Source organism: Rana temporaria, chromosome 11 (genome assembly GCF_905171775.1).
Source record: "Rana temporaria chromosome 11, aRanTem1.1, whole genome shotgun sequence".
Classification (NCBI taxonomy): domain Eukaryota; kingdom Metazoa; phylum Chordata; class Amphibia; order Anura; family Ranidae; genus Rana; species Rana temporaria.
The window spans coordinates 57387277-57415162 of NC_053499.1; the positions used below are offsets into that span (position 1 = coordinate 57387277).

The following is a 27886-nucleotide window of genomic DNA, read 5'->3' on the forward strand; positions in this document are numbered from 1 at the left end:
GCCCCCTTTAACATTAATGACAGCTTGAAGTCTTTTGTGGTATTTGTGGATGAGGCTCTTTATGTTCTCAGATGGTAAAGCTGCCCATTCTTCTTGGCAAAAAGCCTCCAGTTCCTGTAAATTCTTGGGCTCTCTTGCATGAACTGCACGTTTGAGATCTCCCCAGAGTGGCTCAATGATATTGAGGTCAGGAGACTGAGATGGCCACTCCATAACCTTCACTTTATTCTGCTGTAGCCAATGACAGATTGACTTGACCTTGTGTTTTGGATCATTGTTGTGTTGGGAATGTCCAAGTACATACGCAGCTTCCTGGCTGATGAATGCAAATGTTCCTCTAGTATTTTTTGATAACATACTGCATTCATCTTTCAAGCAATGTTGATCAAATTTCCCATGCCATTGTAGCTCACACATCCCCAAAACATCAGCGACCCACCTCTGTGCCTTTCATCATAGGCCTCGTTGAGTTGACTCCTCTCCAAATGTAGCATTTATGGTTGTGGCCTAAAAACTACATGTTGGTCTCATCACAAATGACTTTGTGCCAGAAGGTTTGAGGCTTGTCTCTGTGCTGTATTGTAAGCAAGATACTTTGTGGCATTTGCGTAGTAATGGCTTTCTTCTGGTGACTCGATCATGCAGCCCATCTTTCTTCAAGTACCTCCTTATTGTGCATCTTGAAACAGCCACAACCACATGTTTTAAGAGAGTCCTGTATTTCACCTGAAGTTATTCAGCATCCCGATCAATTTTCCTGGCAGTTGTGCCTGAAATTGTATTTGGTCTACCTGACCGTGGTTTGGTTTCAACAGAACCACTCATTCTTGATTAGAGTTTGAACACTGCTGATTGGCATTCTCAATTCCTTGGATATCTTTGTATATGCCTTTCCTGTTTTTTTTTAAAGATTTTTATTGAAATTTGAGAAAGTAAACAAGAATAATCCAGTTACTTTGTCAAACATCGTCTTCACCAAGGTGCCTGGATAGACTTCAAACATACTGGATGGAAGTTATCTTATACATCAAACTAACTTTAAGAGAATAGTCGTTCAGGAGCACATTTAATAGTTCTTATGCCACGTACACACAACCTTTTTCGGGTTGTAAAAAACAAAATTTTTCAGCCTCTAGAAAAAACGATTTTTTTCCAACTTCATCATTAAAACGATGTTGCCCACACACGATCGTGAAAAAAAAATGCTCTGGCAAAGCGGGGTGACGTACAACGGCACTATAAACGGAAAGTTCCATGCGGATGACGCTACCCTTTGGGCTGCTTTAGCTGATTTTGTGTTAGTAAAAGACGATTCGCGCTTTTCTGTCTGTTACAGCGTGATGAATGTGCTTACTCCATTACGAACGATAGTTTTACCAGAACGAGCGCTCCCGTCTCATAACTTGCTTCTGAGCATGCGCAGGTTTTTTACGATCATTTTTTACAACCCGAAAAATGACATTGTTTAAGACGTCGTGAAAAAATAGAGCATGTTCGATTTTTTTTTTTTTTTCGTTTTTCAGAACCCGAAAAATGCTCTAAAGCCCACACATGATCGTTTTAAATGACATTTTTTTAAAACGTTGTTTTTTTAAATGCCGAAAAACGATCATGTGTACGCGGCATTAGACCCTGTACACCCGGCCCAGAATCTCGTCAGGAAAAAAACATAGAGCTAGATTCACGTAGCTCGGTGTATATATTGGCCGGCGTAGCGCATCTCATATGCGTTACACCGATGTAAAATAGGGCGCCCAGACCAGTATTTACAAAGATCTGGCGCCGTACGTTGCGCCGGCGTAGTGTAAATAGGCAGGCGTAAGCCCGCCTAATTTAAATGTGGATGGTAGTGGGCGTGTTGTATACAAATTAGCCATGACCCCATGTAAATGTTTTCACGAACGAACGGCGCATGCGCGCGCATGCTCAGTCACGTCGCATATACTCCCTAAGATACGTCGGCTCAATGTTTTTGACGTGAACGTAACCTACGCACAGCCCCATTCACGTACCACTTATGTAAACGATCGTAAAATTCCACGGCTGTTCCGACGTCCATACCTTAACATTGGCAGCGCCTCATATAGCAGGGATAACTTTACGCCGGACGTAAGCCTTACGTAAATGGCGTAGCGGGCGCAAGTATGTTCGTGAATCGGCGTATCTAGGTCATTTACATATTCTACACGTAAATCTACGGAAGCACCCCTAGCGGCCAGCGTAAATATGCACCCTAGATACGACAGCGTACTAACACTTACGTCGGTCGGAGGAAGCTGAAATTCAGGCGTATCTAGCTCCCAGAATGGCACGCATAGATACGATGGCGCATCTTTCTACTTACGCGGCGTATCTATAGATACGCCAAAGTAAATCAATGCTGAATCTAGCTCATAATTTTTCCTGACGAGATTCTTGGCAAGAATCTCTTGCTGGCTGAGTGTACAGACACTCCATTCAAAAGAACCGCCATTCTTTTGAATGGCACGAACGCAGTGACGTCATTGACTACGACAAGCATGCACTCGTCACATTCGATGCCGTCGCCGCCATCTTGCTACACCCTACCTATGCCTTGGAAGCTACAGCGCATGCGTCAAAGTAATTTTGAGCATGCGCGGGTTTCCACGGCAACAGGTAAGTATACAGACGCTCGGGTTTCTTGACAGGTTCTCTATTTTTCTCATCGAGATTCTGGCCAGTTTTCTTGACGAAAAATCTCAATGCCTTGTACACGCACGGTTTACTCGGCAAGAAAGCTCTGCCAGCAGTTTTCTTGCTGGTTCTTGCCAAGAAAACCGTGTGTGTGTATGAGGCTTTAGAGTTTTTCTGAAAAAAGGATGCCCTAGGATGTAAAATTCATTCATTCTAATTTTTAGGGAATTTAGCCGTGGAACCTTTTTTGTGCGCTAGCATTATTTCATAGTGAGCCTGAGTATTAAGTCTCAAGATAACATGTGATAGGTTAGGTGCTAGGGTAGATTTACATGATTTAATTATGGTGAGTCTTGCTGCTATAAGGATATTAGCGACTATGGCCCAGATTCACAAAGCACTTACGCCAACGTATAACAAGTTACGCCGACGTAAGTGCAAATGTGCGCCGTCGTATCTGTGCGCCAGAGCCACAAACTAATATGCAGGCTTCACCCCGCCAATGTAACTTGCCTACGCTGGCGTAGGTTGGGCGCACATTTAGGCTGGACGCATGGTGGCGCTCCCATTGATCAGCCATTCAAATATGCAAATGAGGGAAATACGGCGCTTCACGAACGTGCGTGTGCCCGGCGCAAGCTACACGAGATGCGCGTAAGTTGTACGTCCGGCGTAAAGTTATGGCCCATAAAGGAGGTGCAACCCGGCAACAAACATGCACAGGTCTGCACCAGGGAACACAAGCCAACGTATTCTGCGTTGGACGTGTGTCTGGCTGGGCGTACGTTATGTTCACGGCGTATGCAGTGATCTGGCGTAGCTTAGGCAGTTGTGCCGGCGTGGTTGTTAGCAGGAGCATGGGGGTGCTGTCGTCACGGAGCATGCGCAGTTCGTAATACGTACCTGTCTGGCGCTCGGCCCATCATTTGCATGGGGTCACGCCTCATTTGCATGGGGTCACGCCCACTTCTACCTACGCCGATGTACGCCTTCAAAACCCATGCCACGCTGGCGCACCGTTGGGAGCACTGGCTTGCTGAATGCAGTGCTTGCCTCTCTGCGCTGTGTTGGCGTAGCGTACATTGTCTGCCCTACGGCGGCATTATTGTTCGCCCTGCTCTCTGTGAATCTGGGCCTATAACTCTATGTTGGGGAGGGTAAATGTCTAGGTTTAAGCCTAATAAGGCCATTTCAGGTGTGAGTGTCTTTAGATTTCCAGTGAGAGACGCTACAAAGGAGGAGATAGTTTTCCAAAAGCTAAATAGAGCTTTACAACCCCATAATGTGTGTACTAAATTAGCTGTTTGGGTATCACATCTCCAGCAGATGGGGGATGAGGTGGGAAATATTTTGGAGAGTCTGTATGGGGTCAAATACCAGCGGTTCAGTATTTTTTGTGCGTTTTCCCAATGTTCAATACATGATGTTGAGGTACTATTAATATGTATGGCTTTCTGCCATTTTTCCCATGAGATGGTTTGAGAAAGATCTTTCTCCCACTTTATCATATTTATAGTTTTGGTTTGGAGAGGTAAGGATGAAAGAAGTTTATATAAATGGGATATGCCCCTTTTCTTAGTTGTAGACAGTGAAAAAATGCGCATAGCCAATAACAAAAACAAAATCAAATAAAAAGCAGCAAACTCAAAATGTTATACAACATATAAACTTCAAAATTCTCAATTTATTTTGGTTATTATTCCAAAAAATTCTTTCACTATGTTTTATACTTTTCACAAAGTTTTTGGTCTATTTATATTGACACCTCTAGTCTTTATTGACAGTGATGTCATCTAACTTATTGCAATCCATTGCACTTTTAAAAAAAAAAAAAAATTATTTTCATATATATATATATATATATATATATATATATATATATATATATATATATATATATATATATATATATATATATATATATATATATATATATATACACTTTTTTTGTGGTTGAAATATAGCACATGTGGTTTAATATGTAGAGTATAGTCTGGTGCCAAATTTGATTAATGGCAGTCAGACTATATGAATATACACAGTATTTTGCTCACTGTTTTGTGAAATCTGAGCAAGTTTTTATTCATTAGAGTCTAAATTATGTCTAATATATTGTAAAAAATTTATCAGAAAAAAACCTGTGGATAATTCTGATCCCAGCGCTCAAATGGAAAAAAGGGTTAAACTGTATAATTATTTTATGCAGTGGAAAAGCAGCTATTATAATAAAATAGTAACATAAAAAAGATGTGTTATTAAAAAAGTATTAATAAAACATTAACAGCGCTAAAAACAGCCTATCTAATGGCTTATGAGTCCAATACTCATATACTGCAATGATTAGTTGAGGAAAAGGTTATAAAGTTATGTATGCATAAAGATATTATGTAGCATGTGTCCACACTCTTTGTGAATCAATTAATGATAGTCCTTGCACTTCCTCTAATATGCTGTTCTTTGTGTGGAGTGATTTCACAGTATAGCTGTTTATTCATTCAAATGCTGATTGAAGCTGTCTGTGATTTCCCCTTAAGGTATTGTACTCACCAAAAAGTAGTACTTTAAAAGCATTGGATACATCCACTGGTGGTAATCACTCATCGGTTCTCCTCCTCTGGTGTATAGTGATGATCCATACGCTCTTCAATCAGTGTAGCTTGGCAATCATGCAGGGAAGCAAGAGAGACTTTGCATAGTGTAAAATCCTTTTTATTTGTAATCATAAAACCCCTGCTACCCGCTCATGCTTACACAAGATTAAAGATAAAAAGCGCTTGTCATAAAGGCTGCTGCCTCTGCTCACTCAGGAATATGGCTCCAAATAACTCAGGCTCAAAATTCCCCTCGTAAGTCCCGGGTAGAAGCTCGGCTGCCTCGTCGTGTAGTCACGCGTGACTACACGACGATTCAGCTTGCAAGGCAGCCGAGCTTCTACCCGGGACTTACGAGGGGAATTTTGAGCCTGAGTTATTTGGAGCCATATTCCTGAGTGAGCAGAGGCAGCAGCCTTTATGACAAGCGCTTTTTATCTTTAATCTTGTGTAAGCATGAGCGGGTAGCAGGGGTTTTATGATTACAAATAAAAAGGATTTTACACTATGCAAAGTCTCTCTTGCTTCCCTGCATGATTGCCAAGCTACACTGATTGAAGAGCGTATGGATCATCACTATACACCAGAGGAGGAGAACCGATGAGTGATTACCACCAGTGGATGTATCCAATGCTTTTAAAGTACTACTTTTTGGTGAGTACAATACCTTAAGGGGAAATCACAGACAGCTTCAATCAGCATTTGAATGAATAAACAGCTATACTGTGAAATCACTCCACACAAAGAACAGCATATTAGAGGAAGTGCAAGGACTATCATTAATTGATTCACAAAGAGTGTGGACACATGCTACATAATATCTTTATGCATACATAACTTTATAACCTTTTCCTCAACTAATCATTGCAGTATATGAGTATTGGACTCATAAGCCATTAGATAGGCTGTTTTTAGCGCTGTTAATGTTTTATTAATATTTTTTTAATAACACATCTTTTATATGTCTAATATATGTCACTCATTTGCTACTCAATATAGTCTTCTGTAACTGTCACCCATTATATTCAACCATTTGGGTGCCTTTCTATGTTCACAATGTTGACGCTGTTATCTGACGACTGCAAGCCTGCTGCAATATATGGTCTAGCTCAATTTTTTCTTATTTGTACCTATCTAAAGTCATCTATGACTTAGAGGAATCCGAGGAGAGTTTTTACCCTCTTCTTCTTTTCGTATTTTTAATGTTTTTAACTTTTGTGCCGATCGCGCCTATAGCGTGTCCTTCATTAGCCTGTACCGATCGCCTCCATGGTGTGTCCAGTATTGGCCTATACTCTGTGGCGGCGGTCTCTATAACGCTTGAACGTTGTTTGCCCTTACGGCTTCCCTGACCCTGGCTTGCATTCGTTTAGGACACAGATTCGACACGCCCCCTTGTGTTCCTCTTGTGTATTTAACGCGGTGACGCGGTACGCATCCTCATCCTCGTGATCAAGTCTTCCTGAAGACGAAACGTTGGGAGGTTGACGTGCTGACATCACCGCGTATCGAGGACGTACCTTGTTTGTTTGTTTGCCGGCCGGCTGCCAATTTTCCTCGCTGTTTTTAATCATCCTAAGTGTAAGTGTTCTACTTACTTATTTTAATAAATCTCGATGGTATTTCACTATGTGAGTTTGTACATATTTTTCATGGGACCTGGCCATTTGACCTCTGGAGTGAAAGGACCTGTTTGAAAACGCTTCTCTGCTGACAGTTTGCAACACACTACCGTGCATTATTGATCCCTTGGGGGTCGTTTAGTTCCGGTAAGGGTCAGTGTGTCTTCATGGTGGTGGTGTCTCAACTTTACTTCACAGTGTCTGTCTATTACTCATCACCGGGAGTTAAATTAGAGTGCCTGTTTTGCCATACGTTTTTGCACTATTGCTTTTGTTTTTGTTTTTTTCTCCACTGGGCTGAGTCCATTGAAGTGGGAGCTTCCTAAACCGTCCTGATTTGGTTCTTCAATTGATACATCGTGGATTGCTTATTTTGATCCTTGGGGATCTATGTTTCCGGTAAGGGTCAGCTTGAACGCTTGTTTTTCCTGATTTTGATCCAGCATTAGCAACGGAATTGGATTCATTTTACACTGTCTGGACATTTACACTACTGTTCTATTCATTGTTTATTTGTATCTATATTTGGGATTTTTTTACACGGTTGGCCTTCTTGGTCATCATTATGAGGTGTTTCTAGCACAACTCGTTTTTACTTTATTTTTTTCTATGGTCACTCATACACCAAGTTTTTTTAGCGCTACTCCCACTTTTTACCCTTTTCTTAGTGCTCTTGTAAGAAGTGAAAAATTCCCATAGTGCACTAGGGAGTTCTAAGCTTTTTTTCCGGGTTAAAATTTTTACTAAAATATTTGGCGTTGAGCTTAGTTGTTGTTCTGTGTTTTTGATGACCCGGTAAATGTTCAAAGAAGTTGATTCCCTGTTTGGACTTGGATGATGTATTAATACATGCTTTGCAATAATCAATTACTCTTAATGGTATTGGGATAAGGACTGGGGTGTTTATTGGTTGTAATTTCGTTAGAGCAAACTTCCAGGCTGTTAGGGTAGACTTAATTGTCAGGAAGTTGGGTATATTTATTTTTGGTAAAATATAACGATCTATGGATAAAGAGAATAGGTAATTTTCTTTAGTTATTTCCCATTCAATGTTCAACCATAGTTTATCATTAGAATGTCTGAACCAGAATCTCATTTGGTCTAGGAGTGTGGCGTAATAATATAAACGAATATCAGGGAGGTTTAAGCCTCCTTTGGATTTAGTCATTGACATAATTGATAAGGAAATCCTAGTTTTTTTCCCCAACCAGATCAAGTTGTTTAATTTCGAGTTGATTTGTGTGAAGAACTTGTAAAGGGATTGGGAGGGATCGGAAATAGTATAGGATCTTCGGCAATGTCTTCATTGTAAAAGCTGCTGTCCTTTCCGATCCAAGGTAGCTGAGTTTTTTTGATCGATTGTATATCTTGATTGATTTGGTCTAGTAGAGAGGGGTAATTAGCTTCATATAGGTTAGTTGGTGGGTAGGTAAGTTGAATACCCAAATAGGTAATAGAAGGGTTGTCCCAGCTGTAACTAGATTGTTGTCTTAGTTTATCAACTTGATCTGGTGGAATATTCATTGGTAAGACAAAATATTTGTTGAAAAGAAACTGATCTAAATGCATCCAGCACATTGGTTACTTTGCTTAGTAATGTGTCGGTTATGGATAAAGTTAAGAGGACGTCATCTGCAAATAGTCCTAGTTTATGGTCTAATTGTCCAATTTTGATCCCTGTGACATTGGGGTTAGTTCTAAAGGATATCGCAAGGGGTTTGATTGCTAACGAAAATATGATGGGTGATAAAAGGCACCCCTGTCTGGTTCCATTCGTTAGATTAAATCGTTTAAAGATATTTCCTGATGTGTATACCCTGGCACAAGGTGTTGTATAATAAAGTAGTGTAAAAAAGGCCTATAATACACTGCTTAGCGCCACTTGGATGAATACCTATACACAACCTAGAGTAAAAGAAAAAAGATCTAAATCTTAGGTTAACTGCTAAATGAATAGCAGACAACCTAAACAAAAGCAGCTGTTTAAAAAGAAAAGCATATATAAACAAGTACTCGAAGACAAAAAAATAGCAGCATGCACCATCCACCAAAAATCTTCTTAATTCACCTGTTGTGATCACTCGCCCCGTCGGGGTTCAAACTCACCGCAATGAAATATAAAATACTACCATGGATCTCAGCGGACAGCTTCTATCATGGAACCAGATGCTTTAAGGACCCACAGGTAAAACAAGCAAGAACAGAAAAAAACACCATAGCATAATTCAGCTTTTAATATGTAAAACCCTCAAGTCCCAGTACATCAGGCTCCCCTTATATATTTAACGTACATTCATTCAAACAGTAATAGGCATTTGAAAATATCACCAGATCCTCATGCGATCGGCGTCGGTGTCTCCTCCTCGCACCGCTGACAGGATACCAGGCAGAGTTACAGCTGCCTCGTCCTGCTTCGGTGGAGCGCAGGGATCCTTCAAATGTATGGTGTAGCAAGCGCCCTGTCTAGTTTCGCCAGTGAATGGCTTCTACGGAGGGCGTGGCTACACAACTGACTCAGTCCAATATATATCACATCCCTCAGCTCAGCCACAGCCAATCACAGGTCACCAGGCATGTCAACAGGTGCACGTCATGCCACGGTGATCAGTATCCAGAATGGCTCAAGCTAAGAGTGGGGAGAAGGACCAAATGTATATCTGTCCGCACAAGTTAGTATTTAAACAACTGGATGTTCAAATAGTTAGTATTAATAGCGCATAAAGCACATAATACCATACATTTCATTTACACTCAGCCAGCTTGTTCTAAGGACATAAGAGAAAATAACTAATTTATAAAAAGCAAAAAAGGGGGAGAAAATTAATATTAGTGAGCTGGAAATGACACCAGCAGCCTCTCCCGCACTTAATACCAGTGAGCTGGAAATTACACCAGAAGCATCTCCAGCACCTAATACCAGTGAGCTGGAAATGACATAAGCAGCATCTCCCGCACCTAATACCAGTGAGCTGGAAATTACACCAGAAGCATCTCCCGCACTATAAATTCAAATGTCAAAATTACGATAGTAAAGCTAACATTATATATTGCTAAAATAAAATCATCACAAATACGTCTAATAAAAGCATAAATAGTGACTTATATCCAGTCTATATATAAAAGTATACATATATATATAAAGGATAAACATATAAAAATAGAATATATATATAAAAATCAATAAAATTAATTAAATAGACCCAATCCTTCTAAAAATCGCTGATAAAACAATTCAGGTCTAACTCTACATTTAACCCCTTAGGGTATAAGGTATCTACAGAAAAAATCCACTGGGTTTCCCTCTTAGAGAGGTCCCTGACCAAGTTAGAGCCCCTCCAAGGAGGTTTTAGATGGTCAACGCCCCAGAATTTTAAACCACTGGGGTCTTTGTTATGGAACCGCTTAAAATGAAGGGAGACATTGTGGTCTTTAAAACCAAGGAGAATATTTGCGATATGTTCCCCAACCCTGAATAAATTCGACGTGTTTATTGACATACACAAATTCATACGCAAGGTGAACATGAAGAAATATTTCTTGAATAAGAATTCCCAACCTACAACAAGTAGTGCCTCTGTGGCATTAGATAGTGGATTACGTAACAAATCACTGTTCAATCCTTTAAATAGAGCCAATCACCAGGTTGAAACTTTTAAAAGTTTGGTGATACGTGATCTTGAGACGATTATTCCGAAAAAATATGTTAACCCTCAACATATCATAGACGGAATCACCATGCTCGAACAAAGAAAATAAATAGTGATAAGACCCGCTGATAAGGGGGGGGGGGGTGGTGATTCTTAATAAACAGTTCTATGTGAGTCAACTAACAACAATGTTAAACGATACAAAGACTTACAGGAAATTGGATAAAGATCCCTCATCTCAGTATGAGAATGAACTTGAATGTCTTATAGAAATGGGATATAGAAAAGGAGTTCTGACTAACCGAGAGAGAAGATATCTTGTTCCCAGTAGTGGTAGGATATCCTTTAGAACTAACCCCAATGTCACAGGGATCAAAATTGGACAATTAGACCATAAACTAGGACTATTTGCGGATGACGTCCTCTTAACTTTATCCATAACCGACACATTACTAAGCAAAGTAACCAATGTGCTGGATGCATTTAGATCAGTTTCTTTTCAACAAATATTTTGTCTTACCAATGAATATTCCACCAGATCAAGTTGATAAACTAAGACAACAATCTAGTTACAGCTGGGACAACCCTTCTATTACCTATTTGGGTATTCAACTTACCTACCCACCAACTAACCTATATGAAGCAAATTACCCCTCTCTACTAGACCAAATCAATCAAGATATACAATCGATCAAAAAAACTCAGCTACCTTGGATGGGAAAGGACAGCAGCTTTTACAATGAAGACAAAGTACTTTAAGTGAGATCTCACGCATAGCTTATAAAGTAGGGGGAGCTCCCAGGTATAAACCTATGTATATGTATACTGTTTTCAAATAGCTTATGTTGAAATCAATTGTGCTGTCGTCTTACATTGGGATGACAGCACAAATACTGTAATCACTTCTTTGCATATTTCACAGTAAAATATATCTCTGGTTAAGTATCCAGTTGTTGTGGCGTACTGTTTTTCTCACTCCAAGTGCAGTCAGTGGATCCCGGGGTTACAATACAGGTATTTTGTATTGTCTTACATTGTATTGTTTTGCATTGCATCACAGCTGTGCCAAGGGGATTGAGCCAAGTTAGTGGGGTTTATTGGTAGAGTTCAGGCCCAAAGTAAACCAGCAGCTCCTTCGGGGGTCAGTGCTACACATAAAAGCAACACAGCTCATCACCCTGAACACACCATCCCCACTGTCAAACATGGTGGTGGCAGCATCATGGTTTGGGCCTGCTTTTCTTCAGCAGGGACAGGGAAGATGGTTAAAATTGATGGGAAGATGGATGGAGCCAAATACAGGACCATTCTGGAAGAAAACCTGATGGAGTCTGCAAAAGACCTGAGACTGGGACGGAGATTTGTCCTCCAACAAGACAATGATCCAAAACATAAAGCAAAATCTACAATGGAATGGTTCACAAATAAACATATCCAGGTGTTAGAATGGCCACGTCAAAGTCCAGACCTCAATCCAATCGAGAATCTGTGGAAAGAACTGAAAACTGCTGTTCACAAACGCTCTCCATCCAACCTCACTGAGCTCGAGCGGTTTTGCAAGGAGGAATGGGCAAAAATTTCAGTCTCTCGATGTGCAAAACTGATAGAGACATACCCCAAGCGACTTACAGCTGTAATCGCAGAAAAAGGTGGCGCTACAAAGTATTAACTTAACCCCCCTGGCGGTATTCCCGAGCGTGACTCGGGGTGGATTTTTTGTGCTAAAATCGGTATCCCCGAGTCACGCTCGGGGTAGCTATGCAGAGCCTGCAGCGCGCGCTGGCTTACCGTGTTCCTGGATTCAGCGATGCCACCGCACTGTGTGAGCGAGCGGGACCTCGCTCGATTCACACAGTGTCCCCGTGTGCCGTCGATCTCCGTTCCCTGCAACGTTACGACGCACGGGGGCGGAGATTGCCGCCAAATTCAAAAAAGTAAACAAACACCTTACATACAGTATACTGTAATCTTATAGATTACAGTACTGTATGTAAAAAATACACACCCCCCTTGTCCCTAGTGGTCTGTCCAGTGCCCTACATGTTCTTTTATATAATAAAAACGGTTCTTTCTCCCTGCAAACTGTAGATTGTCCATAGCAACCAAAAGTGTCCCTTTATGTCAAAAATGGTTTTAGAGCAGCTAGAAAACAGCGATAATAAATTATAATCATTTGCAGAATTGTGCGATAGCGATTTGTGGGGAAATTCATCATAAAAAATATAAAATAATGACAGCAACAATTCTGCAACTGAGCAAATTTCAGTGATTTTGAGTTGATTACATTATTGAATAATTTTTATTAGAATTATATTATTATTTGTTATAATTATTTATAATTATTTATTATATTATAATTTATAATTTTGTTTTTAAAAAAATGTCATACCCGGGATGCCTATTAGACTCTTGTTTGGTCAGATTTAAGTGAGTTATTCCTAAGAATTACAGGCCTACAGTATAAAACGCCAAATTTCCTTGCAAATAATGGTACCGCTTTCAGCACCTTTTTTCTGAAATAATCATACCGCCAGGGAGGTTAAGGAGGTTGAATATTTTTGCACGCCCAATTTTTCAGTTTTTTATTTGTTAAAAAAGTTTCAAATATCCAATAAATTTCGTTCCACTTCATGATTGTGTCCCACTTGTTGATTCTTCAATTTTTTTTTACAGTTTTATATCTTTATGTTTGAAGCCTGAAATGTGGCAAAAGGTCGCAAAGTTCAAGGGGGCCGAATTATTTTCGCAAGGCACTGTAAGGCCCCGTACACACCATAGAATCCATCCGCAGATAAATCCCAGCAAATGGGTTTCTGCGGATAGATCCTATGGTGTGTACACGCCAGCGGATCTTTTTCCGCGGATAAATCTCCCCTGGGATGGATTCCAGCAGATCGGATATTTGCTGACATGCACAGCAAATCCATCTGCTGGAATCCATCCCAACGGATGGATCCGCTGGTCTGTACAGACTCACCGAATCCATCCGTCCGAAGGGATCCCCCGCATGCGTCGTAATGAATTGACGCATGCGTGGAATTCCTTATATGACAGCGTCGCGCACGTCGCCGCGTCATAATCGCGGCGACGGCGCGACACGTCATCGCCAGAGGATTTCGGCGCGGATTTCAATGCGATGGTGTGTACACGCCATCGCATAGAAATCTGCTGAAATCCTCGAGAGGATTTATCCGCGGAAACGGTCCGCTGGACCGTATTCGCGGATAAATTCTCCCGTGTGTATGGGGCCTAAGACTTTCCCTGATTTGTGGTGAATTATTTTATGAATTTTCTGTTTGTTCTGCCTATTACGTAATTGGAAAGCCAGGAGTTTAGCAGCTTTGTTCCACTGTGAGTAATGATTTTGTCTTGCGGCAGTTTTTTAAAGATATTTTTCATGGTTAGAGATCAGTATCGCTCTATGCTCGTTTCTGGTATCGTTTAGTTGTTGAAGAAGGGGGTGTTTGGGGGATGTTTTATATTCTTTCTCCAGCTTAGTTATTTTCATTAGTAGTTTAGATACTGTCTGTGATCGTCTTTTTTCCCCCTCACGGTCATTTGGATCATTATTCCTCTGATGAATGCCTTATGGGTACACCATATACTAGAGATAGAGACTGCATCATTATCATTTAGTTTGAAAAATTCTTCCAGTCTTTCCCTCATCACTGTCAGAGCTTCCCTTTGAGACAGAATATAGGTGTTATTTCTCCAAAGCACATAGTTGGAATTTTGTTGGCCTAGGTCAATAGTTAATGAAATTGGGGCATGGTCAGACTATGTTATGTATACGGGCGTCTGTGATTTTTTTTTGTAGGAGAGCTCTGTCAGTGATGAAGAAATCGATCCTAGTGTAGGACCCATGAACAATTGAATAGAAAGTAAAGTATTTTTCTGTCACGTGAAGACATCTCCATGGGTCATGGAGGTCTTCTTGTGAGAAGATGTCCTTCAAACCTTTTCTCTTGGATTGGATTCCTTCGGTGGTGTCCAGAAGTGGGTCCATCGATGCATTAAAGTCTCCACAGAAAATAATATTGCCTTTCTGTATTTTTGTTCATAATTTTGATTACTTTTTGGAGGAATTGTTGTGGGTTTTTGTTCGGAGCATAGATATTAGCGATCGTCAGTACTGAGTTTTCAAACTTTGCAACCAGGATAACATATATTCTTTGACGACCAATTTTAGAATCCAGACGTTGGAAAGAGACTGAGTCTTTGATGATCGTGAGGACTCCTTTTTTCTTCTTACAATTATGAGATGCAAAGATATGAGGGAATTTAGGGTTGAGCAAAATGAAGAGGGTTGTCTTTTGCAAAGTGTGATTCTTGAATACACAAGATGTCGCTTCCAAATTTTAAGGCATCGTTCCATAGGGCTTTTCTCTTGTAGGGACTGTTGAGGCCTTTTTACGTTCAGTGATAACAGGTTCAAATTAGTCATGGTGGATATAATTCACATATATGAACTGCTTAAGGTAGTATGCGACTATGTAACTTCCATACACAGAAGAGATTGTTTGACAGGACTTGAGAAGGAGGGAAGGAGGGAAATTAGACTCATGGTCTAGAATGTAAAGAAACATATAAGAACAAGTGAGTTGCCGAGCAACTCTTGTATGCACTACAACTTGCACTCTCGTCGTGGGGACTTTATTAGTCAAAGGTCAAGGATGTAAGGTTAATTCCTACCTGTGTACTGTAAGCCTGAGGTAGTTGGGCATTGGTAGTATGGAGGGAAAGAGATGATAAGTTCTCTCTATTGATGTTTAGCAAGCAGACACATCATCCATGACTGACGTTCCATGGAGAAGTCAATTTTTCCTTGGAGGTTCTATTGATCGAGGTGCTTTCATCATTTGGGAGTAGACCCAATTTTTTCAATGTTTTGAGGCCTTCTTCAATCGTGTAGATTGAGTGTGACATGTTGTTTCTTTCCACAATTAGTTTGGTCGGAAAACCCCATCTGTAAATTATTTTGTGATTGCGTAAAATTTTGGTGATCGGGTTCAAATTTTTCCGCGCCAGAATGGTTGCTTGGGATAGGTCGGAGTACAGGATAATTCCTGCATAGGGATCTGGCAGAGGCCCGTGTTGTCTTGCGTATTGCATCAGCATATCTTTTGTCTGGAAAAAATGGATCTTGGCGATCGCTTCTCTTGTAAGTTTTTCTGGGATATGCGATGGCTTGGGCAATCTGTGGGCTCTATCGATCACCAGATCTTGGTTTTGTTATGAGGGGAAAAGATCTATGAATTTTTTTTGTAGAATTTTTTTTTAGGTCATTATTTTTTAAATTTTCAGGTTTGCCGCAAAATTTGACATTGTTTCTTCTAGACCTATCTTTGAGGTCTGCGACTTTAAGTTTTAATTGTCTGACTTCTTCCTCAAGTGCAAAATGGTCATCTACTAACTCATTATGTTCATCAGTGAAATCAGTCATTTTATTTTCAATGTAATCCACTCTTTCACCTAAGTCATCTATTTCCAGTTTGGATTTTTGCATAAATGACTTCATGTCATACTGAATTGCCCCTCGTAATGATTTTGGCATTTCTTTCATGTCAGTGTCAATCATTGCCTTGCCAGAAGTTAGGAAGGAATCCAGCTTTTCCTCATAAGGGTTAATATCTGCATCTGAGTCACAGTCTATGTCAATATCACTTATTTTGTCCTCTGCAGCAGGTTTTTCTTCTTGGCTTTGCAGGGCTGATTACATCAGGCTGGAATGCTTCATGGTCAGTCAATAGCTGCAGTTCCTGTGTCTCTCTCCTGACAGCGCGGGCTGCCTGCTTGTCTGTGTGTGTGAGGGAGGAGGGACCAGAGCCATCTTCTTTCTTAGGAGAGCCGGCCGGGCTGTTGAAAGACCCAAATTTGCGGGGTTTCTTCCACGGATTGCGCTTCCCCATGGCGGGGGAAAGGCTTGTGTCGCCGCTGGCCACTTCAGGGAGATACGGAGAGCAGGAGCTCTAGCAGTGAATGGACATTCAGTTCTGCCGCCGGCCACGCCCCTATCCCTTTCCTGTTTTATACAGTTCAAATACCTTTTCCCGCAGATCCTTTGACATTTATTTTGCTTTCCCCATGACTCAGAATCCAGAAACGTCTGTGCAGCACTAGATGAAAGATGCAAGGGTCTGTCAGGAGTCCAGAAACTCATTGACCTTTTATACACACACACTAATTACAAGCAAACACATCACTGGTGAGGATGGTTACCATTAATAGCCATTCAAATCCCTTTGTGTGAACTTGTGTGCATGTTATCAGGCCAAAATCACCAGGGTATGTAAACATTTTGATCAGGGTCATTTGGGTATTTTCTGTTGTCATTATGATTAAACCACTTCAATACCAGGCACTTTCACCCCTTCCTGCCCAGGACAATTTTCAGCACTGTCACACTTTGAATGACAATTGTGCGGTCATGCAACACTGTACCTAAACAACATTTTCTTCCCACAAATAGAGCTTTCTTTTGGTGGTATTTGATCACCTCTGGGGTTTTTATTTTTTGCTAAACTACAAAAAAAATCTTAGTTTCTGTCATAAAATTTTGTTTTCCCCTTCACTGATGGGCACTAATGAGGCACTGATATGTAGAAGTGATGGTCACTGATAGGCGGTACTGATATGCAGCACTGATGGGCACCAATAGGTGGAACAAATATGCAGCACTGATGGACACTGATAGGCAGCACTGATGGGCAATGATAGGTGGCACCGATAGGTTGTACTGATTGGCACTGAGGGGCAGCACTGATGATGAGGAATTGTTTAGTTACTGACAGGTGTTACTGCTGGGCACTGATTGGCACTGTGGTGGGCACTGATTGGTACTGTGGTGGCATTGGAAGACTTTATTATGGGGGCACTGATTGGCAGATCTGAGGGGGCTGTGCTGATAATCAATGCGCTGATAATCTGAACCAGGGGCGTTGTTAGGGGTGGGCTGAGGAGGCTGGAGCCCCGAATGGGTGGCCGAAAAGCCCCGAGTCTCGGGCATGACAAAGTTTATTGGTAGCGCCGCCAAGCAGGGATAATGTTTTTTTCCGTGTGCCCGATGACACAGCAGGTCCCGTGTACTAAGCAGGGGGCGAGGGGGCATGCCACACACTGGGGGGGTGTCAGGCCGACGCCCCCCCTCTGTGACTGAAGAGGACTTAGCGTGCGGCATGGCGCGGCCACGGTGACAGGGAGGCAGCGGCACGGCAGTCTAGGTAACAACAACACACAGACTTTTCAGGGGGGGGGGGGTTGGTGCGAGCCGTACCCGAGTGATACCTGGGACCCGGCCGCAATGATCCCCTTCTCTATGGCAGCGCAGCGCCGCGGCTCTGATAGTATGGGCTGACGGCTGTGACTCCGAGCAGCGTGAAGCTGCGGCCGCCTCCCCCTCCTCCGTACAAGTGCTCTGTATGTAACACGTGGTGCGCTGGCTGATCATCTGAGCCTGGGGCATTACGTGTCTGAAGGCAAGGAGGGTGTCTGCACTATTGTAAGGAGGGGTGGTATCTGCATAGGGGGTGTTCTGTATTGTATGTGGGGGGGGGGGGTACTGTATTGTGGGGGGTTGGATCTGTATAGGGGGGGTTCTGTATTGTGGGGGGGTACTGTATCGTAGGGGGGGGTGTTCTGTATTGTATGGGGGTAGTATCTGTATAGGGGGGTTCTGTATTGTGGGGGGGTACTGTATTGTATGGGGGGTGTTCTGTATTGTAGGGGGGTGGTATCTGTATTGGGGGGGTACTGTATTGTAGGTGGGGGGGTGTGTTCTGTATTGTAGGGGGGTGGTATCTGTATAGGGGGTTCTGTATATGTGGAGGGGGGTACTGTATTGTATTGGGGGGGGTGTTCTGTATTGGGGGTGGTATCTGTATATGAGGGGGGGTTTCTGTATTGTGGGGTGGTACTGTATTGTAGGGGGGTGTTTTGTATTGTAGGGAGGGGTCTGCACTGTCCAGTCTAATGTAAAGGGGTGCAGTGTAATATAAAGGGGTCCAGAAGTGCAGTGTAATGTAAAGGGGTCCAGTGGTGCAGGGTGCTGTGTAATGTAAAGGGGTCCAGTGATGCAGGGTGCTGTGTAATGTAAAGGGGTCCAGAGGTGCAGGGGGCTGTGTAATGTAAAGGGGTATAGTGATGAAGGGTGCTGTGTAATGTAAAAGGGTCCAGTGATGCAGGGTGCTGTGTAATGTAAAGGGGTGCAGTGTAATGTAAAGCGGTCCAGAGGTGAAGTCTAATGTAAAGGGGTGCAGTGTAATGTAAATGGGTCCAGAGGTGCAGGGTGCTGTGTAATGTAAATAGGTCCAGAGGTGCAGGGTGCTGTGTAATGTAAAGGGGTCCAGTGATGCAGGGTGCTGTGTAATGTAAAGGGGTGCAGTGTAATGTAAAGCGGTCCAGAGGTGAAGTCTAATGTAAAGGGGTGCAGTGTAATGTAAATGGGTCCAGAGGTGCAGGGTGCTGTGTAATGTAAATGGGTCCAGAGGTGCAGGGTGCTGTGTAATGTAAAGGGGTCCAGTGATGCAGGGTGCTGTGTAATGTAAAGGGGTCCAGAGGTGCAGGGTGCTGTGTAATGTAAAGGGGTCCAGATGTGCAGTTGTGGAGAGATATAAATATAGGATCCGCCCCGGGTGCCAAATGCTCTAGGTACGCCCCTGGTCCCGCCTTCTGGAACCTGCAGCGCCTATGATGGACGTCCCACTGCTCCAATCCGGGCCTGCGGGACGTCTATCATAGGCGCGGCAAGCTCAAAAGGCGGGAATTACAATGGCGCGCTGTGATATCGGTTCAGCGGCTCTCCTCCTCAGCTCCTGAGGGCTGCATGATGCATCTGTATGACAGCAGGATCACCTCTGGCACCCCACATCCCAGCTCCCTGCACCTTTCAGCGGCTCTCCTTGCCTCCTCAGCTCCTAAGTCCTGAGCCTTCTCGAGTCCTCTGGCTACATCTCTACCACGGCTAAGGTAGGTCACTCACTCAGTGTTAGTGTATGTAGGTCAGGTCAGTGTTAGTGTATGTAGGTCAGGTCAGTGATTGTGTATGTAGGTCAGGTCAGTGATTGTGTATGTAGGTCAGGTCAGGTCAGTGTAGTGTAGTCAGGTCAAGGTGGTCAGGTGAGGGTGGTCAGGTCAGTGTAGTGTAGTCAGGTCAGTGTGGTGTGGTCAGGTCAGTGTAATGTAGTCAGGTCAGTGTGGTCAGGTCAGTGTAGTGTGGTCAGGTCAGTGTAGTGTGGTCAGGTCAGTGTAGTGTGGTCAGGTCAGTGTAGTGTGGTCAGGTCAGTGTAGTCAAGTCAGGACAGGTCAGTGTAGTCAGGTCAGTGTTAGTGTATGCACGTTATGTCAGTGTGTGTGTGCTGACACACACACACTAACGTAGGTCAGGGTATGTGTCAGGTAGGTCACCCTGTGCCACTACACTGACAGCACACCGCCCCCCCCCCCGGTGCCAGCTTGGCTTCGGGGCTGAATCCCCTGGTCTTTTTGGCACCTAGCAACGCCCCTGATCAGAACAGACCCCCCTCTGACAGGGAGAGCCGCCGATCGGCTCTCCTTGTCAGCGCGAACTGAGGAATGCCATTTACTGGCACTTCCTGGTTCACGTGATGATCAGCTGTGATTGGTCACAGCTGATCATGTAAGAAGCCTCTGACAGAGGGTCCTTACCACAATCGGAGATGCGGCATGTCAGACTGACAAGCTGCGATCGCCGCACTGTGCGACCCATGACGTCTAGTCAGGATATCAGAACCACTTCCCAGCTATCAATCTGCTATAGGCTGGGCGGGAAGTGGTTAAAAAGAGTAAACACAGTTGATTGATAATAAATGGCTTCAGCCAAAAACTAACCTTGAGTGAAAAATGTTTTTGTGTTATCATTCTTATTCTCTAAAAAATGGCCAAGAAATCATAAATTCTGCCAGGGTATGTAAACATATGAGCACAACTATGTATGTGTGTGTGTGTATGTATGTATGTGGGGAGAGAGGGAGAGAGACTGAGAGGGAGAGAGACTGACTCTCTCTTGTAGTCCCACAGATCCTTCCTCCATGTACGCGAATAATGTTTTATTTTCACACACATATAGATAGATATATCTATCTATATGGGAAAAAAAACATTATTCGTGTACATGGAGGGAGGAAAGATCTGTGGGACTACAAGACTCCGCACATGTGGTGGAAAAAATGTGTGGATAAAGGGGTAGAGGGCTATAACAACGTGTTGACCGCTAATTCTTCATTTAACCCACTTGGAGATAAAACATCAATGGAATAAATCCAGGTCTCCCCATGGCACAGTTTACAGAAACGTTTAGCCACGGGGAGAACTCTGGGCATGGCTTCAATTACCCAAACCTTCAAGCCTGCTGTTGACTTGTCATGACATTGTAGAAAATGTTTGGGCACACTTTTAATATCCATGCCTTCAGTGATGAAACGATGATGCTCGCTGAAGTGTTTGCGTAATGTCCTTATAGTAAGACCCGCATAAAAAAGGCAGCAAGGACTTGTGAGGCAGTAGACTACATAGTCTGAAGAACACTTATAAAATGATTTTATGGGGTAGGTTTTGCCTTTTACCTGGAATTCCCTTTGTCTATGTTGGACAAAAGGGCATGTCTTTCAGAGGGGCTTGCAGCAGTGAAACATCCCAGTTAAGGCCAGAAAGGTGGGAAGGAACAGGTCAGGGGGTGAGGGATTTCTTTTTAGTTTACCAAGTGCCACTTTACTTTTAATATTGGCAGCTTTTTTATACAGGTTTATCTGGCAAAACTGAACGCAGATGTTGGTCAAGTAGGAGTAAAGCCCAATGTTTTTTTATGATATGTGCCATCTGCCTATGACCAGAATGGAACTGGGTAATGAACCAAATGTTATTGATGTCAATTTTTAGTGGCACAGTGGAAGACAGTAGTCATGTCTCTATACTGTAAGTATGCAGCTTCAACAACATCAGTTGGGAAGCCTTTATCATCAAATGTGGCTTTTAGGGTCTCGCTCTGGTTTTCATAGTCTGCTGTTTGGATACAATTACTTTGGAGTCAACAGAATTGACTCTTAGGGATGTTGTTAAGCCACCGGGGGTGGTGGCAACTGCCATAATGAAGAAAAGATTTACCCGCTGTCTATTTGGTGTAATTTTATTTTTAATTACATTTCTACATCCAGGAAGGCTAGGCTATCTCTATCCGTGATGGAGGTGAGAGACCCATGGAGTTTGTCTTGCAATGCAATGTGTTTTGCAACCATTCCAGATGATAATGATATTGTCAATATAACTTTCCATAGAAAACAATGTTGGAAGCAAAGGGGTTATTTTGCCAGAGAGGATTCCCATGGGAATATGGTGAGATTGGCATACAAGGGGGCAAAATTTCTCCCCATAGATGTCCCATTAACCTGTAAAAATAAGTCTCCTTCACATTTAAAATAATTGGGGATAAGACAGAAGGAGGTGGCCTTCAAGATGAATGAGGCCTTCATGGGATTCAGCATGGAGGTATAAAGTGTGCAACTGTGTTTCAAAAAAATATAGGAATGGGGGTGAGACTTTAATTGTGCCTCTGAGGAGTGTAGAAAATAGTACGAATACATAGATTTATAGAAAAGTAAACGGATGTTTTTTTTCTGCCATAGGGCAGTACAGTCTAGAAATAACATCAATTGTAAATAAGTTACAGTTTTGGAATTGTTGAATTCAGGGTGTGCGAGTCCCCAGCAGTTGCGGTAAGTTGGCCTACACGTTTCACCAGCCTACACAGATACGCTTTGTTAGGGCCTTTAGCAATAGCACAGTGAAGTATAACAAAGATTCTAAAAGTGATTGTTGATGAACAATACAGGAATAACATAATTACATATTTTATCACATTGAACAAGGGTCAATACCAAGATATCTAAAACATAGACAATTACATCCCTATTCATGTACAGCGATGCCTTGTATGTAGAGAAGGGTTGGGTATAAATACTAGTAAAATGTTGATAATCTACACATTAGAGTTGGAAGATATGTGTAGTAATAAAGACAATAAGCCTGCATTCATGTGTATATGTTGGAACTTACCCATAAACTGTAGTTGGCGAACATCGACTCAGGGGACGCATAGGCCGGGGAGCCCGTGGGGACAGAGTCGAGGTGGGGGAGAGGTGTCCCACGGGCTCCCAGGCCTATCCGTCCCCCTGAGTCGATGTTCTCCAACTACAGTTTATGGGTAAGTTCATACATATACACATGAATGTGGGCTTATTGTCTTCATTAGTACACATATCTATACATGAAAATTTCAACTCTAATGTGTAGATTATCAACATTTTACTAGTATTTATACCCAACCCTTCTCTACATACAAGGCATCGCTGTACATCAATAGGGATTTTTTATGAAATTGTCTATGTTTTAGATATCTTTGTATTGACCCTTGTTCAATGTGACAAAATATGTACATAAAGGTATCAACTTTTTTATCTTCCAGACATTTGTATTCTATTCTATATATAATTATGTTATTCATGTATTGTTTGTCAACATTTTACTTTTAGAATCTTTGTGATACTTCACTGTACTATTGCTAAAGGCCCCGACAAAGCGGATCTGTCACCGAAAACGCGTATGCCAACTTACCACAACTGCTGTGGACTCGCACACCTTGAATTTAACATTTCCAAAACTGTAACTTATTTACAATTGATTTTATTTCTAGACTGTAATGCCCTATGACTGAAAAATAAAATTTGTTTACTTTTCTATAAATCTATGTATTCGTATTCTATTTTCAACATTCCTCAGAGGCACAATTAAAGTCCCACCCCTGTTCCTATATTTTTTTGAAACACAGTTACATACGTTTAGGGGATGGTGCCTCTGTAGGAGCATTTGCTATTCCACGTTTACCCCAAACCCTACACACGGAGGTATAACGTAATAGGATTCCTCTAATGTGTAAGGTGAGAAGAGTTCTAATAAATGTATACCATCTCTGATGTACAATTGTAATGACTGGGCAAGGGGTTGAAGGAATTGATCAACATATAAAGAGAAGCCACGTGTGATGCTCTCCATTGCTGCCACAATAGAACGACCAGGGGGATTGGTGAGATCTTTATGCACCTTGGGTAGATAAAAATAGGGGGCCGGATTCAGATACAATGGCGTATCTGTCCGACCCGCGATACGTTACGCCGCTCTAACTTTGGGCGCGAGTTCTTTATTCAGAAAGAATTTGCGCCCTTAGTTACGGCGGCGTAACGTATGTGTTGCGGCGTAAGGCAGCGTAATTCAAATGGGGACGTAGGGGGCGTGTTTTATTTAAATTTTGGTTGACCCCACGTTTTTTACGTTCTGTTTGAACGGCGCATGCGCCGTCCGTAAAATTTCCCAGTGTGCATTGCTCTAAATGACGTCGCAAGAATGTCATTGGTTTAGACGTGAACGTAAATTACGTCCAGCCGTATTCGCGAACGACTTACGCAAACGATGTAAGATTTCAAAACTCGGCGCGGGAACGACGGCCATACTTAACATTAGCTACCCCTCATATAGCAGGGGTAACTATACGCCGGAAAAAGCCGAACGCAAACGACGTAAAAAAAAAGCGCCAGGCGGTCGTTCGTTTCTGAATCGGCGTGAATCCTCATTTGCATATTACACTTAGACCTGTCGGATCTTAGGGTTATCTATGTGTAACCTGATTCTATGAATCAGGCGCATAGATACGACCTTCGGAACTCAGAGAAACGACGGCGTATCGGGAGATACGCCTTTGTATCTCTTTCTGAATCCGGCCCAGGGAGTATAGTGGAAATTTCTGACCAAGAAAAGTGCATCCTGTGGGGGCATTGTTGACAAGAGCAGTGGCTTCTAATGTAAATCTAGGTAGTGTATCGGAACTAAGTTTAATGTAAGTGTTAGTGTCCGCCAGATGCCAGCATGCTTCCATGACATATTCAGTTCTATCCTGCACCACAATACCCCCTCCTTTGTCGACCGACTTTATGACCAAGTCAAAGTTGTTACTAAGGCTCTCAAGAGAACTCTTTTTGGCTAGGGTGAGGGTATGAACTCTCTTATGTTTGGCAGACACGCACGTCAAGAAGCTCAGCATAGACTATGCGGTAAAAGGTTTCAATGCATGGAGTGGGTGGGGTAGAAGATGGATTTGGGTTTCAAATTTGTATGTTTAACGGATGGTGAACTCATGAAATGCTGGGTGTAGAGCATGTGAATGACATCAATATCATCTTGTGGGGCGGGGGGCAATTTGTGGTCTATATTCGCATGGCATAGCTCCTCCAACAGAGCTAAACAAATGAAATCATCGGATGTATTGTGATATATATGCTCTTGGATTCCCGTTGCTGTCGTTTATTGTCTTCGCCCACACTTCTCTCCCCCATCACACCCATAGTCTTTATATAAGGACTGAATATTGGCTCATCTTTTACGGCATGAAGAAGGAGCCCTGAAATGCATCCTGTCCTTTAGACGTATTTTCCCGGCTTCTGCATTCCAGGCTGACGTCATCCACAAGTCCAGCATTCCACGCTGGATCTACACAGCGGGCTGCTTTCTCCCAGGTCCTTTCCACACGGCTTCCCTCTGGTTGACGGTGGGGACCCCAGACACCCTGCTACGGTTTGGATCAAGTTGGGACTACTGATGCTGGATCCTTCACATAATATGATGAGCCTGCTTACTTTTCCTAATAGTAAGTGTTTTTACCCCTTGGCTATTAAAGTTTTCTGCACTTAGAGGCGCCTTTTTTTTCTGTTTACCTTTTTAGGGTTTTTGCTTTCCTCCTTGGAGTGCTGCCCTAGTGTTGGAAATCAACTTCTAATATTTGCATGAACTGTTTTCATTAGGAACATTGGGCCTGATCCTCAAAAGGGATACGCCGGCGTATCTACTGATACGCCGTCGTATCCCTGTTTCTATCTATGGAACTGATCCACAGAATCAGTTTCACATAGATAGGCAGAAGATCCGACATGTGTAAGGGACTTACACTGTTGGATCTTAGGATGCAGTACCGCAGCCGCCGATGGGGGCATTTGGGGGAATTTACCGCTTCGGGTATGCAAATTAGCACTTACGGAGATCCACAAAGCTTTTACGCTTCGTTTTTTCTCCGTAAGTATTAGTTTGCTGTCGCAAAATTAGGGCTGCTTTTACAAGGCCTAAACTGTTTACATCTTGTAAAAGTAGACCCTTCTACCCCGCGTCGCTGTCATTTTTTTTTTAAATTTTATTTTTTCCCGCCGCAACTCGTTTTTTTTTTTACGCCCGTCGCGATTCTCAAAACCCGGCACAGCGTAAAACCGCGCAAAGCACCTTGGGAAAATGACGTCGGGAGCATGGGCAGTACGTCCGGCGCGGGAGCGCGCCTAATTTAAATGGGACTCGCCCCATTAAATTAGGAACGCCTTGCGCCTGACGGATTTAAGTTACACCGCTCAAAATTTCTAGGTAAGTGCTTTGTGGATCGGGCACTTAGGTAGAGATTTTGCGGCGGTGAAACTTAAATAGGAAAAATTACGTTCTGCCGGGTTTTTGTGGATCAGGCCCATTCTCTCTGGTTTCTGCTGTGATCCAGAAGTGCCCTTCTTTTTTCTTCTCTTATCCTGTTGATGTATTGTGGGATTTCATGCCTGTATGGATGTCAACTTACCCATAGGCGAGCAATAAGGAAGTGGTAGGGGAATGCAGCAACAAAAGCAATAAATGCAAACAAAAATAAATAAATTGTATATGGTTGTGTAAGAGGGAGGGGAAGGAACTGAATGAGGAAAAAGTGAGTTTAATGGTGGAAAGTTCACATTAATCTGTTTCAGGTCAACTTCAATGTTCAATGCCATTCTATTTTTAGGATCTGATTATAACCTATAGTAAATTTTTGTTCACATTTAGGTTTTAGGGTTTTTTAAAGGTATGAGTTTTCCAGTGGGCAGTGTGGCAGTAAGCAATGCCATTCTATTTGGATCATATAGTAATGCCCTATACTATTTAACCAATACAACAAGTAAAGACTGGAAGAATCCACCAGCAAATCATCAAGTGTTTGTGGCTGGGTGCTTCTCGGGTCTAGTCCAGGTAAGTTTATAAATATTAAAGTAAACATTCATCTGCAAATTGTATCATCTATGGTATTGTTTATAGTGCTCAGTTTGTAGATTTTTTTTTTCTCTCATTTGGATATTTAATTATTAATTGAATATTAAATAATATTTAATATGAATCTATAAGTTGTACGTGAATGGGGCTGGGCGTAGGTTACGTTCACGTCGTTGCCATTGAGCCGTCGTATCTTAGGGCGTAAATTCGATGTGATTCTGAGCATGCGCGCACATGCGCCGTTCGTACGGCCATGCATTTACATGGGTCACGATTCATTTTAATACAACACGCCCACTACCTGCCTACTTTGAATTAGGCGGGCTTACGCCGGCCTATTTACCTTACGCTGGCGTAAATATGGGAGCAAGTGCTTTTTGAATACTCAGCTTGCCTCTCAATGTTACGTCGGCGTAGCGCATATGAGCTGTGCTATGCCTGCTTAAACATACGCCGCTCTACGTGAATCTGGCTCTATCACTCTAACATGTTTTTCCTCCTCTGAGGAAGCTGCAAGGGCTTCCTCAGAGAAGCCGAAACATTAGGCTGGACTTACACTGTTGAGCTGCAGCAATGTGCTTTGCATGCCTGTGCATTATGTCATTCATTCTTAATGGTATCCCACAGCACCTTGCCAATGGGTGTGTAATTGTAGTGCACAGTAATGCACGGTAACGCATTTGTGGTGTGCTGCTTTACAAAAAATAGTGCATGTACCTTATACAGTCTCATTGGAATGCATATAGATAAATAGAAGACATGAAATATCAGTTTGTATTGATCTATCCAAAAACAGACAGAATCTGGAGCAGCTGTGCATGACAACTATTTAGCTTCTACCTTTTTATTTTCTAAACGTATCAGAGCAAATTAAAGATATAAGCTGATTGGTTAATATGCACAGCTGCTCCAGAATCTGTCTGCTCCAATTTTCCTTTTTTTTTCAGGTAACGGAACCCTTTATCAATAATGTTATCAGATTCTAACGCACAAAGTATTTGTTTTTGGAACCTAAACAAGAACTGATGTGTGATATGTCTCCCTGCATTACTCTGTCATGGACTCACTGGGAGCAGCATACCAAAGAGAATGTGATACTGATGATCTGCAGCTTGATAGGATATAAAACGGAAAACAATAGCAATTCAACAAAATGTTTTACTTTTCCGATCAAAATGTTTACTATGAATCCTCAACTGGCACTGGGTGCCAAGACTTTATAGACATATTGTTTCTCAATTTAAAAATGGCATAATCATAT

The 27886-nt window shown here is 42.4% G+C and overlaps 1 protein-coding gene across 3 annotated transcripts in view; it reads left to right on the forward strand.

Annotated features, from left to right (window-relative positions):
• The window catches only part of SLC25A45 (solute carrier family 25 member 45), a 55166-nt gene that overhangs the window by 19355 nt on the left and 7925 nt on the right, over positions 1-27886 (forward strand). For 2 of the 3 annotated variants that reach the window (XM_040328592.1, XM_040328591.1), the window contains one exon: positions 26422-26604. In XM_040328592.1, coding sequence (XP_040184526.1) covers positions 26422-26604 — 183 coding nt within the window. Of the gene's footprint in view, positions 1-24643; positions 25223-26421; positions 26605-27886 lie in introns of those variants that run through there. The other variant, XM_040328593.1, reaches the window with a different exon arrangement.